At 43.7% G+C, this 17560-nt stretch overlaps 2 protein-coding genes and 3 non-coding genes across 12 annotated transcripts in view; all 5 read left to right on the top strand.

The window, feature by feature from the left end:
* The window catches only part of Htr2b (5-hydroxytryptamine receptor 2B), a 748006-nt gene that overhangs the window by 471717 nt on the left and 258729 nt on the right, over window positions 1–17560 (top strand). The gene's annotated exons all lie outside the window — the stretch shown is intronic.
* Ncl (nucleolin) lies at window positions 1641–11372 on the top strand. Its single transcript, XM_050123112.1, has 14 exons — window positions 1641–1804; window positions 2748–2867; window positions 4369–4855; window positions 5102–5287; window positions 5385–5474; window positions 5663–5804; window positions 6307–6431; window positions 7681–7804; window positions 8372–8529; window positions 9046–9169; window positions 9348–9481; window positions 9971–10097; window positions 10439–10665; window positions 10761–11372. The coding sequence occupies exons 1-14, from the start codon at window positions 1787–1789 to the stop codon at window positions 10841–10843; spliced, it is 2145 nt and encodes a 714-aa protein (XP_049979069.1). The 5' UTR covers window positions 1641–1786; the 3' UTR covers window positions 10844–11372.
* LOC126489119 (small nucleolar RNA SNORD82) lies at window positions 5520–5593 on the top strand. The gene has a single exon (XR_007588858.1). It is a non-coding gene; the product is annotated as a small nucleolar RNA SNORD82 (small nucleolar RNA).
* LOC126489120 (small nucleolar RNA SNORD20) lies at window positions 9579–9658 on the top strand. Its single transcript, XR_007588859.1, has one exon. It is a non-coding gene; the product is annotated as a small nucleolar RNA SNORD20 (small nucleolar RNA).
* On the top strand, window positions 10152–10284 carry LOC126489117 (small nucleolar RNA SNORA75). The gene has a single exon (XR_007588856.1). It is a non-coding gene; the product is annotated as a small nucleolar RNA SNORA75 (small nucleolar RNA).

Genomic DNA, 17560 nt, shown 5'->3' with positions numbered 1-17560 from the left:
AACCAACCAGTTCCTGAGCACAAAATCCAGCCAAGCTCAGGGACTGAAATCCAACCAATTTCCACGTTGAAAAAACACCGCCCCTAAGAAGCCCTGTACCTGTTCAGCTGAGACAGCCTTTTCCCACCATGGCAGAGGCAGCCACCCTCCTGGATTCTTCCCTCCCAATCAATCTCTTGAACGAGGTTTGAATGAGACCTTGTTTCATCTAGCTGGATCACAGCAAAACCTTTCCCTGGAGCAGGGCTGTAAACGTCAATGCTTACGGTGGCTTTGTGGTACTCCTTGGTTCCCAATCTTGTCAGCATCCCTTTTCATCCGAGCTGCAATGCTTAGTGACCCTTGTCACCGGTCTCTCTTTAAAGACAAAGCCCCCACACCACAGCGCTGGTCTCCACCCCATGCCCTGACCGTAGAGCACTAGTGTGGAGTTGAGCTGGGAAGGCCTTAGTCACCTAATAACTACTCCTACTTATCTCCAAAGGCCTGTGCTCAGAAAGAAAGCTTGAGACCCAACCACATGCCGCTTGCATTAAAACCTCCCGAGGCGTGGTGGCCATTCATTTAACCTCAGCACACGTGAGGCAGGTCGAGGTTAGCCTGTCTAAACAGTGAGCTCCAGGACAGCAAGAGCAAGTGAGAGCCTGCTGCAACACGCCGGGCAAAATCTCCACAGGTGATTTTCAACCAAGATTGTCAGATGATGGAACCCTGACTCTGTAGCAAGTTAGGTTTAGATGTCCAGAAAACACTCCAGTATGCCACACTTGGAACCAAGGTCCCACACACGGGGCAATCCACTTAAGCGACCCAAGAGAACTAACTCTGTCCTCCCTGCCATCGGGGGAATCCGTGAGTGGTCACAGGCCGGCCACCACACACCAGGAAGTCACCTCTCCGAGTCTGTCCCGATAGGAGGTAAACCTACCTACCGCGTGAGGTTAGACATTCAGTGTGCTGTTTGTGCACTGCACACACGCGTGCACGCACGCACACACACACAAACACACACGCAGCCTTTATTAGGAGCTCAGGAGAACGGTGGCTCTAGGCACACCACTATAGCCAAGGGGATGTGCTCGGCTCCACTGAGGGCAGGCCGAGGGCTGCGAGCTGGCACAAGTGGGCTCTAGGCCCTGGACTTCCGGCGCTCTCCGGCTCCTCGGCAGGGACGCACGGCGAACCCTTTAGGCCGCAGCGACGTCCACCGTGGGTTGCTGGCTTCCGCAGCACGGGGGAAATCCCCGCGGAACACCCCCGGCCACGCGAGCCTAGGGGTGCACGTAGCATTCGAGCACATGAGAGCATCCCGGCCATGTCGCCACCCCCACATCCCTCACGCAAGCAGCGCCAAACTCGGCGCTTCCCACGGCGCAGGCGCGGCGAGAGCGGGCCGCTAAACGGACCCGCACGCCAACCAGTCAACGTCCGCCTAGCGCAAAATAAGTCCCGCCCTCAGGGCGCTGCCGTCAGGCCCCGCCCTCCCAAACCCCGCCCACAGACGCCGTAGTCCCGCCCCGCTCCGGCCTTGCTTAGAGGCTCGCGGTTGGCTCGGGGAACGGGCGCGGTCTCTGGTTGGCGGAGGCGGGGTCACGAGGACACCGTCGTCGCCTTTCCAGAGGCGATTACTGGGCAGGCTCAGTCTTTTGCCTCAGACGCTAGTTGTAGCTGGCAGTCAGTCGTACGTGCTCCTGTGTCTTCAGTGCCCGCCGCTGCCGTCGAGTTCGCGTCGGTTCTCCCGGGCTCTTCTGAGCTGCTTACTGCGCCGCCGCCGTCATCCGCCACCATGGTGAAGCTCGCAAAGGTGAGAGGCCCTGCGCGCGCGGACACGGGCCGCTAGGCCTGCTGCCTAAGGGGTGCGCGCGCGCGCGCCGCGGAGGGGAGGAGGGCCTGAGCGCAATCCCGGGCGCGTTCGAGGGCGCCATGCTGGGGGGGGAAGTCTCGCGCGACTAGCGGGAGGTCTCGCGGCGTTTGGCCTCTTGACTTGATGGTGAGAAGGGCCGAGGCGGGTTCCGGGAGGCGACTGTGGAGTGCGGCGGGGGTCGCCGCGTGTGTTTGTCGCGGCGGGGGCTGGGGTGGGGGACTGAGATCGGAGCCGCCGAGAGTGGAGAAGGCGCCAGGGCTGCCGGTTGGAGATGCGACCAAACTCGTGCGACCGGCGCTCGCTGGGCCCCGCCTCCTGGCGCACGTGCTCCGGTGCGTGGCCCGCCACGTGGGTTTTGGCGCTCCGCGTGTGTCGCGCGCCTCGGGGTCGGGCTGTGTCGGTACACTGGTAAGGGGGGGGTTGGGGGTATTGACCTACGTGGGGAACCTAGCCATCCCCGATCTGTCCGTGACGGGCCGACCACGTGGTGGGCTGAGGGAGCGCGTGGTGGCCTGCTTGGTCCTCCCACGTGGCCCGCCACCAACACGAGAAAGTCGGAAGTAGATCTCTTAGGCGCTCCTTCTAAAAAGGGACTTGGAAGATACCCCCTGGCCAAGCAATTAATGGAGAGGGCTAACCCTAAGTCGAATTCAGGCGAAGGTGCTAGAACATAAAAGGCAAGGACTAGTAAGTAGACTTTTAAAATGCGTTGGTAATGAATGGTAGAGATTTCAGCTATCTGAAAATGAAAGAAATTATATGTGGTTCTGAGTAAAATATGCTATATTGTCATACATTGTCAAAAGGATGTCTTTTCTGCTTGTGCAGAAGATAATGGCAAAGCCCAAAATGGGCAGAGGCATGATTTTGTGTGCACTTGTAGGCCGGCAAAACCCACGGTGAATCCAAGAAAATGGCTCCTCCTCCAAAGGAAGTGGAAGAAGATAGTGAGGATGAAGAAATGTCAGAAGATGAAGAAGATGACAGCAGTGGAGAAGAGGAGGTATACAACTAATTGAAAAGTCATATTAAATGCTAAAGATATGATGGGCTGTGCTGGCGCCTTAATTCCAGCACACTGGGAGGCAGGGGCAGGTGGATAAGCTTAAGATGCAGCAGTGAAATCGAAGGAATTAAATGTTTATCAGAAATACAGTATTGTAGTATGCAGTTAGGGGTTGAGTGACAAGTACTTTAGTGCCATTGATAATTAGAGGATTTAAATAGACGATTTGGGAGGGATGTCCATTTCACTAGTCAGGCTTCATGTGCCTGATTTCCTAACAGGTTATTTTCCCTCCTTTTTTGGAAGACAGAATTTTTCCAACTTATTTTTCTACGATCGCATGGCTTCATGCATTTTGGAAGGACATTATGACACAAAATTCCCATTTTTGTTTTGAATCAGGGTCGCCCTATGACCCTGGCAGTTCTAGAACTCATATGTAGACCAGGCTGACCTCAGTCTGCTGAATAAAAGATGTTAGCCACTGCATGCAGCTTATGACAGATTATTTATTAAGAAACCCAGAACTTTGATATAGATGAGAATAAGGGTCTCATAGTTCAGGTGGCACCATATTTGTCTTATTCCTATGTGTATGGGTTTTTTTTCTGTATTTCAATAAACTAAACTGAACACATTAGATGTGAGTGTAATCTTTTAATTCTTCAAGCACTATTTATCATTGCCAATATTCCATCATGAATGTTTTTAAGTTCTGTCCCCAATCACCAAGTTTCTGCCTTTTGTGTAAGCTATATAAAGCCAATGAATGTTTAAAGTACATCTGATATGGATGGAGTGCTACCAGTTTGATAGATCTGGTACTCATTAGCACTCTTACTTGTTGGTTCATTTAAAGACATGGTAATTTAATTAATCCCATCATTCAGGAGGCAGAAGTAGGGGATATTCTTGAATTTGAGTTAAGTTGGGGCTATATAATGATCATGCTCAGATTTCTTGTATTTCAGAGGTATACTAGTAATTAACAGTGTGGTTTGGGTGGAACTTTTTTAAATGAAAGTAAAAATACTTTGTAGCTCTAGTAGTTAGGCTGAGGTGTAGGGGTGGAATTAAAAGCCGGTCTTGTTTGTGAGGGTTTCTTAAACTTGGGTGTTTGTCTGATAAGCATCTGCAACTACAAGCATATAGAAAGCCATGTACCCTGACTCCAGGGTTTAAGATTTATTTTTCTGTTAGTTTATTGGTGTGTCTGTGTGTGTGTAATTGTACTAAGCATGCCTAGTGCCCTCGGCATAGAAGAATGCTCTTGGATCCCCTGGAATTGGATTTAGAGCCATCATGTGGATGCATGCTAAGAACTGACCTTGAGTCCTACTAGAGTAATAAGTACTTCTTAACTGCTGTGCCATATCTGTAGTCGTTTGACTCCAGGACTTAAAACACTAATGCCAGGGTTCTTGAACACAAAGTTAGTGGCAATATATTAACATAGCATTGGATGAAGGAAAATGCTAATGATTTGTTTGCATTTAAGGTTGTCATTCCTCAGAAAAAAGCCAAGAAGGCTGTAACTCCAGCAAAGAAGGTAGTTGTTTCACAAACAAAAAAGGTTGCAGTTCCCACACCAGCTAAGAAGGCTGCTGTTACCCCAGGTAAAAAGGCAGCAGCCACACCAGCCAAGAAGGCAGTTACACCAGCCAAAGCAGTTGCAACACCTGGTAAGAAGGGAATCGCACAAGCAAAAGCACTGGTAGCAGCCTCTGGTAAAAAGGGAGCTGTCACACCAGCCAAGGGCGCTAAGAATGGTAAGAATGCGAAGAAGGAAGAGAGTGATGAAGATGATGACGACGATGAAGAAGACGACAGTGATGAGGATGAAGATGATGAGGAAGAGGAGGAATTTGAACCACCAGTAGTGAAAGGAGGGAAGCCAGCAAAAGTAGCTGCTGCTGCTCCTGCTTCAGAGGATGAAGATGAGGAAGATGATGAGGAAGATGATGATGATGATGAAGAAGATGATGGTAAGTAGATTTCAGGTTGCAGGATAGTTAAGACCTAGGTTTTGCTAGGTTTTGCTAACAATACAGTGTACTTTCCTTGATCACTTTATGGTTAGATTAGATAGTTACATTTTTTTTTGCTCATAGTTCTTTTCTGTAATATAACTGAGCATGTTGTCAGGATTTCATTTCCTTTCTAAGACTCATAAGTGTGAGGGATTCATGTTACCAAGATTGGCTGTCTTTGCTGAGCCATCTTTCTTTCAGACTCTGAGGAAGAAGCTATGGAGATCGCACCTGCTAAAGGAAAGAAAGCTCCTGCAAAAGTTGTTCCTGTGAAAACCAAGGCTGTGGCTGAAGAGGATGATGAGGATGATGAAGATGATGAGGATGATGATGAAGAGGAGGAGGAAGAAGATGAAGAGGAGGAAGAAGATGAAGAGGAGGAAGAAGGTAATCAAATTAAGTTCTAAAGTGTACCTCATTAATGTTTAATGGAATTGCTTTAGCTGTCTGCTTACTCATGATTGACACTAAAAATCTTATCCAGAGCCTGTTAAAGTAGCACCTGGAAAAAGGAAGAAGGAAATGACCAAGCAGAAAGAAGTCCCCGAAGCCAAGAAACAGAAAGTGGTGGAAGGTAACCTAAAAATTGGGGAGTTTGAAAGGAGATGAAAGTAGCAATAGCACAAGTGATGAATGACAAAGGGACTTAATACTGAAACCTGGTGTTGAGATTCACTATGTATGCTGATGTGCTTCATAAAAATTTTATGCTGAAGCTTATGTGTAGTGATCTTAAAAGAGAACTAAGTTTTTTCTGTGTAGGCTCGGAATCAACAACACCTTACAATCTCTTCATTGGAAACCTTAATCCAAACAAGTCTGTTGCAGAATTAAAAGATGCCATCAGTGAACTTTTTGCTAAAAATGATCTTGCTGTTGTGGATGTCAGAACTGGTACTAATAGGTAAGTTTTTTATTGTATGTGTGGATTAGCAGATACCGTTAAACATGAAGATATATAATTACTTTAATGAAGATTAGCCATTAAAGAACTAAGTCAAATCATAGAACCCACAGATTTAAAGTTTCAATATCTGACTTTTTATGTCGGGTAACAGCAAGTTTAAAAATTGACATTTTGGACTAGTTGGGCGGTGGTGGCGCACGCCTTTAATCCCAGCAGAGGCAGAGGCAGGTGGATCTCTGGGAGTTTGAGGCCAGCCTGGTCTACAAGAGCTAGTACCAGGACAGGCTCCAAAGCCACAGAGAAACCCTGCCTCGAAAAACAAAAAAAAAAATGGCATTTTGGACTGAATGCTTTTAGAGCGGTTCCTTTTCCAGCTAGTACTATCAGTACAGTGCAGTAAATGAAGAAATCTGCGTCTGCTGGCATCTTGGTATATAGACTTGATTCTGTGGCAGATGTTCACTCTCAAGCCTGTAATTTTGTCCTTTTCATCTTCAAGGAAATTTGGCTATGTGGACTTTGAGTCTGCTGAAGACCAAGAAAAGGCCTTGGAACTCACTGGTTTAAAAGTGTTTGGCAATGAAATTAAACTAGAAAAACCGAAAGGAAGAGATAGTAAGAAAGGTATGTAAAAGAAAAGGGTCTGGTAGGTAGGCTTTGCCCGTTCTCCCTTAAAACTATACGATTGATATAGATGAGGTTCATGGTGTTCTTGACACGACAAGTTCTTGTTGTGTGTGGCTGCCTTCGACTGCTAAAATTTATGAATTCAAAAGGGAGTATAATTTTAGGTTTTCTGAGTCTTACCTGTGTGGCACTGACAATTCTAAGGCTCACTAGGTAAACCAGGGTGGTATTAATAGTGTTACACTCAGCAGGGATTGTCTTACTCAGGAAATTGTAGTGTTAGATGGCAGATTGGATAACTTTGGAGTAAAACTGCTTATTGTGAAGCTTGACCTGATTTTGATCCTCTCTAGAAGCACCACAAAGTAGGAGAAAAAGCTCCAGAGTTGTCCTCTGAACATAGGTGTTTTCATGCTGTGATCTCAGCTTGCATCATGCTTAAACAATAAAAAGAATTATAAGTGAATCTCTTAGAATGAATTCATGATACTCAAAGGATTTTATATTTTAGAATTAGGATTTTGAAGTGTTTGTTTTCTCTTTAGTTAACAGTTCTGGAAACTGAACTTAGGCCCTCTGCATACTAGGCAAGCACTCATTAACCCTGTGCTACATATCCTCACTCCCTTTAAACATTTGAGAAGGTGGCTATGAGCTCATTTTGTAGTTTATATAGGTCATAAACTTACTGCATAAAGACACAATGTCACTGATTATCGTAATCCATATTTGTGATGAGATATCTTAGGAATGGAACCTTAAAATATACATAACCACCAGGAAACTAAATGTTTTTAGAGGATTTGCATTTTGACAGGCTAATAACAGCTCAGATATTGTTCTATCTTTGTTAATGTGATTGCTCAAAAAGTATTTAGATTTGTACTTTCAGGTCTTTCAGTCATGAAATTTGGTTTTTCATTAGCAATGAGATTAGTAAATGTTCTTAAATTATATCAGACTCCTAAATTTGTGCCTTTGTTTTTTTTCTGTAATTGTACATGTTATATGTGTTGGGTGGGATGGTTCCCCCCACCTGCAAGTTTGTATATGCATAGACGACATGTGTGCCTAGTGTATGAGTGTTAAGGATTGAACATGGCTCCTCTTTGTGCAAAGTACTCTTAACCATCTCTCTGTCCCTTATTTCTTAGTATAGAGCCTTGTCCTTTATAGGAGCTTTTTTGTATATTCTCTAGTGACTTGTTACATGATGTGCTTGGATTTTTTTTTTTTTAAATTCTAGTTCGAGCTGCAAGAACACTTTTAGCAAAAAACCTTTCATTCAACATCACTGAGGATGATTTAAAAGAAGCATTTGAAGATGCTGTTGAGATCAGAATGGTTACCCAAGATGGGAGGTGTAAAGGGTATGTTTGTATATAAACGATAAACTTTTATTCATCAATAGGTGTTTGAGTTGGTAGTTTAGTGTCCCTCTCCTTTGTAAAAAGTTGATTATGTATGCAGGCCCAAATGCCAGAAGAGGGCACCAGATCTCATTACAGGTGGTTGTGAGACATATGGTTGCTGGAAATTGAACTTAGAACCTATGGAAGAATAGCCAGTGCTCTTAACCACTGAGCCATCTCTCCAGCCCTATATCTTCCCCAAAACAGGGCTACATGCAGTACATGTTGATCTCAGACTTAATTTGTAGCCAGGTTCTCTAGCCTCCACTACCTAAGGTGCTGAGGTCAGGAGTATGGCATCAAGTCGAGCTGATTGCTTTAGAAGCTTGTGATTGCTGTTACATGCTGGCCTTACATCCAAATCAGTATCTGTTGCCTCAGGCTCCTGGTAACATCAGACTAACCTTCCATATTTTATGAGAAGAATGTGGTTCTGGGCAGTTAAACATAGTACTATATGACTCTTTGACATAAGGTGGTTTTTTGATCTTAGAGCGATTGGTACTCTGTTTATCAAAATTGTAGGATTGCTTACATTGAATTTAAGTCTGAAGCTGATGCACAGAAAAACCTTGAAGAGAAGCAGGGGACAGAAATTGATGGGCGATCTGTTTCACTCTACTACACTGGGGAGAAAGGACAACAAAGGCAAGAAAGACCTGGAAAGAATAGTACTTGGAGTGGTAAGTTAAAGGGGTTCATTCTACAATAGGGATGGAAGTCACTTGTTTTCATACTTTAAGTACTTTATGGTTAGCCAGAATTGATTCACTTTTTGTTCATAATGCTTAGTATCATGAATGAGAGATGTTAAATTACAATTTAAATTAATTTCAGAGAAGGCAATTACTGCTTTCCTTGTTAGGTGTGTCTTATTTGAAATGACTTAAACTATATTTTAGAAATAATATTCTAGGACAACATCATTTAAGTCATCTAGACTGAAAATGAAAGGAGCAATCAAGGACGGCATTACCATGTATGGTGGATGCTCAGTCTTTTGAGTCAAGTGTGGTGGTGATTCTTAGGATTATATGATATACGGCCTATGGTTGAAGTATCAATGTTTTCATTTAACATTCTTTTGTGGGGTAGTTTGAAACAAGCTTGTTATGTAGCCCACCGTGGCCTTCTTGTCTGAGTGCTTTAATTTACAGACTTAACATGCCTTGTTAATAACGACGTCTTTGTACTTGCAGGTGAATCAAAAACTTTGGTTTTAAGTAACCTTTCCTACAGTGCAACAGAAGAAACTCTTCAGGAGGTATTTGAGAAAGCAACTTTTATCAAAGTGCCCCAGAACCAACAAGGCAAATCTAAAGGGTAAAATAATTATTAATGTTGCTAGATGTGAGCTAGACATTCTTTACACAGCTAATAAGGGTAAACCAAAAACTATCCTTTTTAGCTATGCAAGTGACAAATGTTGATAGTAATAGTATTGGTGCTGGTACCATGTGTTTGTAAGCTTTATTCTGAGTATAGACTTTTCAATCCTCAGGTATGCATTCATAGAATTTGCTTCATTTGAAGATGCTAAAGAAGCTTTAAGCTCCTGTAATAAAATGGAAATCGAGGGCAGAACAATCAGGCTGGAGTTACAAGGACCCAGGGGATCAGCTAACGCAAGAAGTCGTAAGTCCCCTTGGCATGGTATAGCTGGGTTTGGGTGGCAATATTTTGAGCTAATGTGGGGCTGGTTGCTTTAAGTTGCTGCTGAGTAAATGACAACTGGATATGATGACTGATTACCTGAGAAATAATTGATGAAATCTCAAGAAAATTCCTCTAGATAGTCAAGTTCTGATCCAGCTGTGTCATGTCATCTCAAAGCAGCAACTTGTGGATTTGATTGCCCTCTGGTTCTCTTGAGGTTGATATGTCAAATCCAGTGTGGTCTCTTTACCTTTACTTGTAATTGTTTTTTTTTTTTTTTTTCTGATTAAAAACAAGTATTGTATACATTTTACATATAAAGTCACTGTCATTAAGAATCTACTTCAGCTGAATGTGGTAGTATGTGACTTTAATCCTAGCAGTCAAGGCAGAATGAATGGATCAGAGTTCTAGACCAGCCAAGACTACATAGTCTATCCCTGTAAAACAAACATTTTTCTCTTCTAGAGCCATCCAAAACTCTGTTTGTCAAAGGTCTTTCTGAAGATACCACTGAGGAGACCTTAAAAGAATCATTTGAGGGCTCTGTTCGTGCAAGAATCGTCACAGATCGGGAAACAGGTTCCTCTAAAGGGTAGGACATAATGCTGCTTTTCTTTGTATTCTTCATGGACAGTGGCTCTTCTGTGTCTTCTCATTGAGCTCCTTTCTGTCTACTGGTGGCAGATTATGGATTCGCAAGAGAAGAAGAGAGAATTCACAGAACTAGCTCTTAACTTCTGTTTTTACAGAGGTATATTTGGCTATCGTGTGAGACATTCTGAGATCTAAATTCAGACCAATCAGAATTTATCACATTTGTGTCTTTCTTGACCTCCAATAAAAGTGCTTTTTGTATACTTATGTATGGATGACTTGGTCCTGCTGTGTATGAATGTGCTTACTTTAAAATGTCTGGTTTTTATTCTATTTTAGGTTTGGTTTTGTAGATTTCAATAGTGAGGAAGATGCCAAAGCTGCCAAGGAGGCCATGGAAGATGGAGAAATTGATGGAAACAAAGTTACTTTGGACTGGGCCAAACCTAAGGGTGAGGGTGGCTTTGGTGGCCGAGGAGGAGGCAGAGGAGGTTTTGGAGGACGAGGCGGTGGCAGAGGAGGAAGAGGCGGATTTGGCGGCAGAGGAGGCCGGGGAGGCTTTGGAGGTAAGTTGGACCTCTGATTCCTAACTCTAACCATCCTTGTGGGAAGGTCAATTCCAAGTATTGTGCATTCTTCATGATGTTTTGCCTTCCTATAGGTCGAGGAGGCTTCCGAGGTGGCAGAGGAGGAGGAGGAGGGGGAGACTTCAAGCCACAAGGAAAGAAGACGAAGTTTGAATAATTCCTTCCAGCCCAATCTTTCCTGATTCATTTTAAAGAAAGGACTCTGGGGTTTTACACTGTTACCTGTTAAAAATGACAGAGCCTTTTAAGGACATTTCCAGAGGTTTTTTTCCTACAGTCTTTTCTTTTTGTGTTGGGGGTTGTAAAAGAATGTTTATCATGTTTTTTTTTTTTTTTTTTTTTTTTGCCTCAGTGACTTTAGGACAAATTAAAAGTCCTAAACTCTGGTGCCAGATTTGTACCTTCCTAAATGTTCCTTTTGGAATGATGTTTAAGAGCTCAGCAAGACCAACTCTGCTATTCAGACAGATTCTGACTAGTGGGGATTTGAGGTGTGTTCTGCTTTCAAGAATCCCGACTACAAAAAGTGGAAATTAGTTTGAGGGGAGGAAGCACAGCAGTTTCTGAACTGGAAGGTTTGTTGAAGATGCTGCATTTGCACCTCAGATGGTGGGTGTACTGGACAATTGGTGGTGAGCAACACATGGATCATTGCTGAAATGGCAGTAAAGTAAAGCCATACAAGACCTTGTGTGATACGTAATTTTAATCACAGTTTTTGAGTTCCAGGTTAGACAGGGCTAAAACTCCTGTTCAAAACAAACAAAGAAAATACCAAGTCTTACAGAACCCTTGGAAAACTACAAGTGGCCACTGTATAGACCCTGTAGAGAGAACCTGACTGGGAGCTTGTGTAGCTAAAGGAAAGGTGCTCCCTCCAATATATTTAAAAGTACAGTGGCCCTTGGCCTGTGTGTGTTTAGAATGGAATGTAAAACTTATCTCAGTGGTCCATCATCCATCTGCCCTCACCATTGGCTTTTTTAAAAGATCAGGCAGAGCTACTTGTCTTAACAAACCCAAAGGCCCTCTGCTCTTAGAACCTTTCGGGTTGGGTATGTGGTGTGGCCCTCAAATGTTTTAAAGGTTAAAGTATTTACCCTGTGTAGAAAATAATTAGGATGCTATACACACTGGATTTGTATAATGTGGATCAGTTTGGTGGGTTCTTTTGCTCAGGGGAGGGGAGCCCTTGACACTACTGGCATTCCTAGGAAAAAGAAAAAATAACTTAGAACTGGAGGTACTTCAGGGGAGGGAAACAAATGGTAAAACTGGTAGTCAAAGAGGAACAGGAGGCAAAGGCAGGCAAATCTTGAGTTTGAGACTATCCTATACAGAACAAGTTCCAGGGCAGCCAAGGGCTACACAAACCCTTATCTGAAAAGCAAAAAGAAAGCCAGACAATGGTGGTGTATGTTTTGGTGCTAACAGGGCAGGCATGCGCTAATTTCTTATGGAGTAAGACTACATGATACATTCTAAATTGGAAAACTGCCATTTTAGAGGAGCGGTAAGCTTCCTTTAGGAGGTGGTTGTCACTCCTTTTTTTCATTCTCCAGCTGGTGGCAATATAAGTGTACATGAAAACTGAGGGAGGTCTGCAGATAAACTCTGCTTTTGACCATACTAGCCTAGTAGTGTGGTTTGTTTCCTATCTAGGAATGATCTACTAGTTCTCAGATTATTTTCCTGAACCTCTAAAAGATAGGCAAGATAGAGGGTGGTGACTGACTAAGGAGTTAAAGAGAGAAAAAGCAAAATCCTGAGGATCAGGGTTTTTTTTCTCCCATTTCTTGTATGTTGGTTTTTTTCTGCATCTATTGTTGGTGTGCGTCCTGTATGTTTTCTACCCATAGAGGCCAGGAGGTTGAAGGCTCAGGTTGACCTGGGTGCTGGAAGTTTAACCTGAGTCCATTCGTGGAAGGAACAGCAAGCACTCCTATCTGCAGAACTATTTCTGCAGCCCTGAATTAAAGGCATGTACCACTACCACCACCACGCCTGGATTTTAACATTTTGCATCCAGCTAATGGCAAACTACAATGGCATAAGAAAAAGGCTCTCTTAAAACAGGAATCTGCTCTTGTTTGCAGTCCTCTAGAAACCAAAACGAATGCTCATAAGTGTTGAGCAAGAGATGGAACACTAACCCACCATATATGTTTAAATACAGTGCACTACTTAGTTAGTGGCTACCAGTGGAAATTTGGTTTTTGGAAAAAAAGGGTTTCTCTAGCTTTGGAGTGTCCTAGAACTAGCTCTAGACAAGGCTGACCTCAGAGATTTGCTTCTCTCTGCCTGGGATTAAGGTTATGTGCCGCCGCCACCACCAGCTCACCTAGTTTTGTTTCTTCTGGGAGGCCGTAGGAATGTGATAAATCTCCAAGGCTACCATCTTAGTCTTTGGTTTTTTATTTGAGACTGGTCTCTAGCCCCTATACATTTGAGGAGCTCATTATGTAGGTCAGGCTGGGCTCAAATTCAGATCTACCTGTCCCTGTGGTGGGATTAAAAGTTGCCACCATGCCCAACTACGATGTATTTTCTTGTCAAAAGGATGAGTCAGGTGGTGATGACAAGCAACTTAAATCTCAACACCCCAAAAATGATACAGAAAGTAACCTGATGCTGTCATTAGCTTTTCTCCCCTATCTTTTTCTTTGAACATTAATTTGGATACTTTCCATTGATCTGTTTTCTAGTTTACTGGTTAAGGTTTTTGAGACAGGGTTTCTATGTAGCATTGGGACCCTATCCTGAACTAGCTCTTGTAGACTAGGCTGGCCTCAAACTCGGAGACCCGCCTGACTCTTGCCTCTCAAGTACTGGGGTTAAAGGTGTGCATCTCCAACACCCAGTTTATTTTCTTTTAATTTAAAGAACATGGGGTTTATTTGTATAGGTGTTTTTCCTGTGTGTTTTCGCTATGCATACAGTGCCACTGGAGTCCAGAAGAGGGTGGATCCCCCAGTATTGGAGTCACAGTTGAGCCATCATATGGGTGCTGGGAGTCAAACTTGGGTTCCCTGGACTCCTAACAGCTAAATTATCTCTAAATCCCTGGAGTATTGTTCTTTTCTAGGCTTTTAATTCCCAGTTCACAAAACCCTCATTTGTCATTTAATATCTTCATTTTTTCATGAAAATTTCTGAAACATCTACAGTGATTGAAGTCTTTGTAAATTTAAAATTTATCTTGGTGTTTGGCCTGTATATATGTCTGAGTGAGGGAGTCAGATCCATTGAGTTGAAGACAGTTGTGAGCTGCCATGTGGGTGCTGGGAATTGAACCCAGGATGCCTGGAAGAGTGAGTTGACCATAGTTTTACATTGCGTGTCTAAACTGTACTCTGATACTACAGAAGCCATCTTGATTATGCTGGGGCTTAGGTTTATTTAGTCTTGCTAGCTTAGGTGCATTTTGTGTTGGCATTTTGCTTTTAGTCCTTTTACCTAAGCTGTGACCCTTCCAATACCTGCCTTTCAGTGAAAAGCAGGTGCTGGGAACTTGAACCTAGGTTCTCTGGAAGAGCAGCTAGAGTACCTTGCTTCATCTCTCTGTTCTGCCCTAATGTGAACAAGCAGCCTTATGCTCCAGCTATGAGCAGCTCTTTGGCCTTCCTGGCCATGATAAACTGATTCTGAAACTTTGAGCTAAAATGTCTCTTTCTTGCCTTAAAGTTACAACTTGAATGTTATTACAGTGACAGGTAGCTAACTATCTTGAGTTTGTTTTTCTTCGAATTTGATGAGGCTTAAGTTTAATGTGACTCCTACAAATGTGAAGTTCACGTTTAGCTGGGTCATAGTTTAAATGTAAGTGGGGGGTGGATACATGACTCTGAAATAGCTTTGAGAGGTGAAGTTTCTGAGTGTTGGCATGTTTTTTTTATAAAGAAACTGATAAAGAATCCAGTGTTTGATCACCTGGAAAGATACCATCTCTATTTTCTTCCATATCAAAAACTAAAAAGTACCAGCATACGCATATCACACAGTAATTATAAGTATTTAATACATACCCACAAGAGGAGCCATGAGAAAGCAAACCTAATAGGTTTTCTAGATCTGGGTTTTTTCCTTCTCCAGGAAAAATAATCTGTTGCTGACAGTTTGAGAAGACACTTTAGGACTTGTTGAAATACAGAAAGTTTCCCCATCAAGGTTTATGGATACAGCTGTGAGACAGTGATAATATTGGTGACATCAGCAATGATGTCAGAAATCTTGAAGGCTGAAAGCACTTTGTGAAAAGCACCGAAGGGTTGGACATGTAGTTTGATGATAGAACATAAGGGCATAGGTGAAATCCTGTCAGACAACATTGAGAACCAACTGTTAAGCACAGATGGCAAAATTATGGCTTGGAGACAATGAAACTGCTTCCCAAGAAAAATTTTGTTAGATAAGTTTACTGTTTCCCAGACACCCATGGCCTTTGTAGATTGGGAAGAGGCTGTACAGGCAACATTTCTTCACAGAGTGGTAAAGTCTGGGTATCGGTAAAAGCAGGGTAGGCTGTCAGTATTAAAGTACAGCTCAGTTGGTAGAAAGCTTTCCTAATGCCCACAAGGTAAGGCTCCTGGGTCCCATTGCCAAAAACGACAATGAAACCAAGTGTGATGGTATCCACCTATATAAGCCCAGCACTCAGGCATGGAGGCAGGAGGATGCAAGCTCCAAGTTAATGCCTACTTAGGTATATGTGTGAGGGTATATGTGGCCATTCAGCAGTATGCTCCCCAGCAAAGCCAGCTCCCCTTAACCTCTTCTATAGTATATCACCAGAAGAAACTGCTTCTTGTGTTTGACTTTAATCAAAAATTACTCCAAGCAGGGTGGTGGTGGCGCACACCTTTAATCCCAGCACTTGGGAGGCAGAGGCAGGCGGATCACTGAGTTCGAGACCAGCTTGGTCTACAGAGCCTAGTTCCAGGACAGGCTCCAAAGCCACAGAGAAACCCTGTCTCGAAAAACCAAAAACTAAAAATCACTCCGAAGAACTGGGTGGTGGTGCTACACTCTCATTCCCAACATTTAGGAGACAGATCAGGGAGATCTCTGAGTTCGAGGCCAGCCTGGTCTACAGAGAGTTCCAAGACAGCAAGGGCTACACAGAGAAACCCTGTCTGGGGGGGAAAAAAAACCTAAATTAAAAAAAAATGGCCGGGTGGTGGTGGCACATGCTTTTAATCTCAGCACTTCAGAGGCAGGTGGATCTCAGCCAATTTGGTCTACAAGAGTGAGTTCCAGGACAGGCTCCAAAGCTACAGAGAAATCCTGTCTTGAAAAAACAATAAGTAAACATTGGTACAGCAAACCAAGGGATCCAGAATGCATCTTGATGTGGGCAAGGGTTGCCTTTTTATTCTCCTGTCCCTGCCTCCCAGGCACTGCAATTACAGGTGTACATCTACTGTATCTGACCTCAAGTCCAAGACTTCTCATACCCTGTAAGCATTCTACCATTGAACTCTATCTGCAGGCCTCTAATTTTTTGGACTGAGCTTTTCTTGTACAACACTCCCTTGCAAACTAGGAATGATAATGCAAGCCTATGATCTTAACACTTGGGAGGCTGAGACAGAAGGATCTTGAGTGGCAGGCAAGCTTGGGCTACAAAGTGAGACTCTTCTCAAAGAATGAATAAGATGGCTCAGTGGAAACGCTTACTGCTCAAGATAAATGATTCGAGGGAGCCTCTGGTAGAAAAGAACCAACTCCCAAAACTACTCTGACCTCCACATAAATGTTCTCATCCCACATCACACAAATTGAATTTAAAACACAAATAGGCTTGCTTTTATGAAATTTTACAGTTTGTAGCTCTGGCCTGTAACTAAACTAGGGTGGCCTTGAATCTGCAACAGATGCTCCTGTTTCTGCCTCTGCGTCTAGTCCTGGGATTTCAGACTTGTGCTACCATGCCTGGCTAAATATGTGAATCTTCAAATGTATTTCTGAGAGTCATCTTTTCTTCAGTCTTCCTGGCTTCATTCTAACAGCCACAAACATTCTTTAGCAAAGGAAATACCATGGCTCTTGTGTCCTATTGTGTTTGTGACTGCAGGAGAAACTAGATAGGAGGTAATCAGCTTCTTCAATAGGGCTACTGTAGTGTGTAGGAAATCATCTGGATTTCTTTCAAGGACCGTAAAGGCCTTTTAATATGTTAGTCTTCCCAGGCAGCAGTCTGCAACTCTGCTGTGAACCTGACTAAAGGAGATTATTTTAAATGATTATAAAAGCTTACGTGAGTTAATTGAAAGTCCCCAAGGACTTTTGGTTCCTGTCCTGGAACTAGTTCTTGTAGACCAGGCTGGCCTCGAACTCACAGAGATCCGCCTGCCTCTGCCTCCCGAGTGCTGGGATTAAAGGCGTGCGCCACCACCGCCTGGCTATTTATTATGTATACAATATTCTGTCTGTGTGTATGCCTGCAGGCCAGAAGAGGGCACCAGATCCCATTACAGTCCCCCAAGGATTTTCTGAAGACATTCTGAATAAGAAGTTCTGGTCCTGTGCCAGGGAGATGGCCTAATTAAGTGCCTTCCATGCATGCTTGGAGACTGAGTTCAGATCCCCAGCCAGATGTGGTGATGGCCCATGCTGTAATCCTGGACCTGGCTGGTCAGGCTGGTCTTGCTGACTTGGTGAGCTCCAGGTTCAGCGAGAAACCTTGTATCAAGAATCAGGTAGGGGGCTGGAGAGGTGGCTCAGCGGCTAAGAGCACTGCCTGCTCTTCCAGAGGTCCTGAGTTCAATTCCCAGCAACCACATGGTGGCTCACAACCATCTGTAATGGGGTCTGGTGCCCTCTTCTGGCCTGCAGGCTTACACACAGACAGAATATTGTATACATAATAAATAAA

The sequence above is a fragment of the Alexandromys fortis genome, unplaced genomic scaffold (assembly GCF_014885135.2).
Source record: "Alexandromys fortis isolate MF-2015 unplaced genomic scaffold, M_Fortis_MF-2015_v1.1 scaffold_213, whole genome shotgun sequence".
NCBI classification, from domain to species: Eukaryota; Metazoa; Chordata; class Mammalia; order Rodentia; family Cricetidae; genus Alexandromys; species Alexandromys fortis.
The sequence above is the reverse complement of the archived record's forward strand: the minus strand, read 5'-3'. Positions and strand labels throughout refer to the sequence as shown.

Excerpts from the sequence above, each read along its gene's own strand:
- Ncl (XM_050123112.1), top strand. Across the intron at positions 2,868-4,368 it reads ACAGCAGTGGAGAAGAGGAG|GTTGTCATTCCTCAGAAAAA; the intron begins GTATACAACTAA and ends TTTGCATTTAAG. Across the intron at positions 9,482-9,970 it reads ATCAGCTAACGCAAGAAGTC|AGCCATCCAAAACTCTGTTT; the intron begins GTAAGTCCCCTT and ends TTTCTCTTCTAG.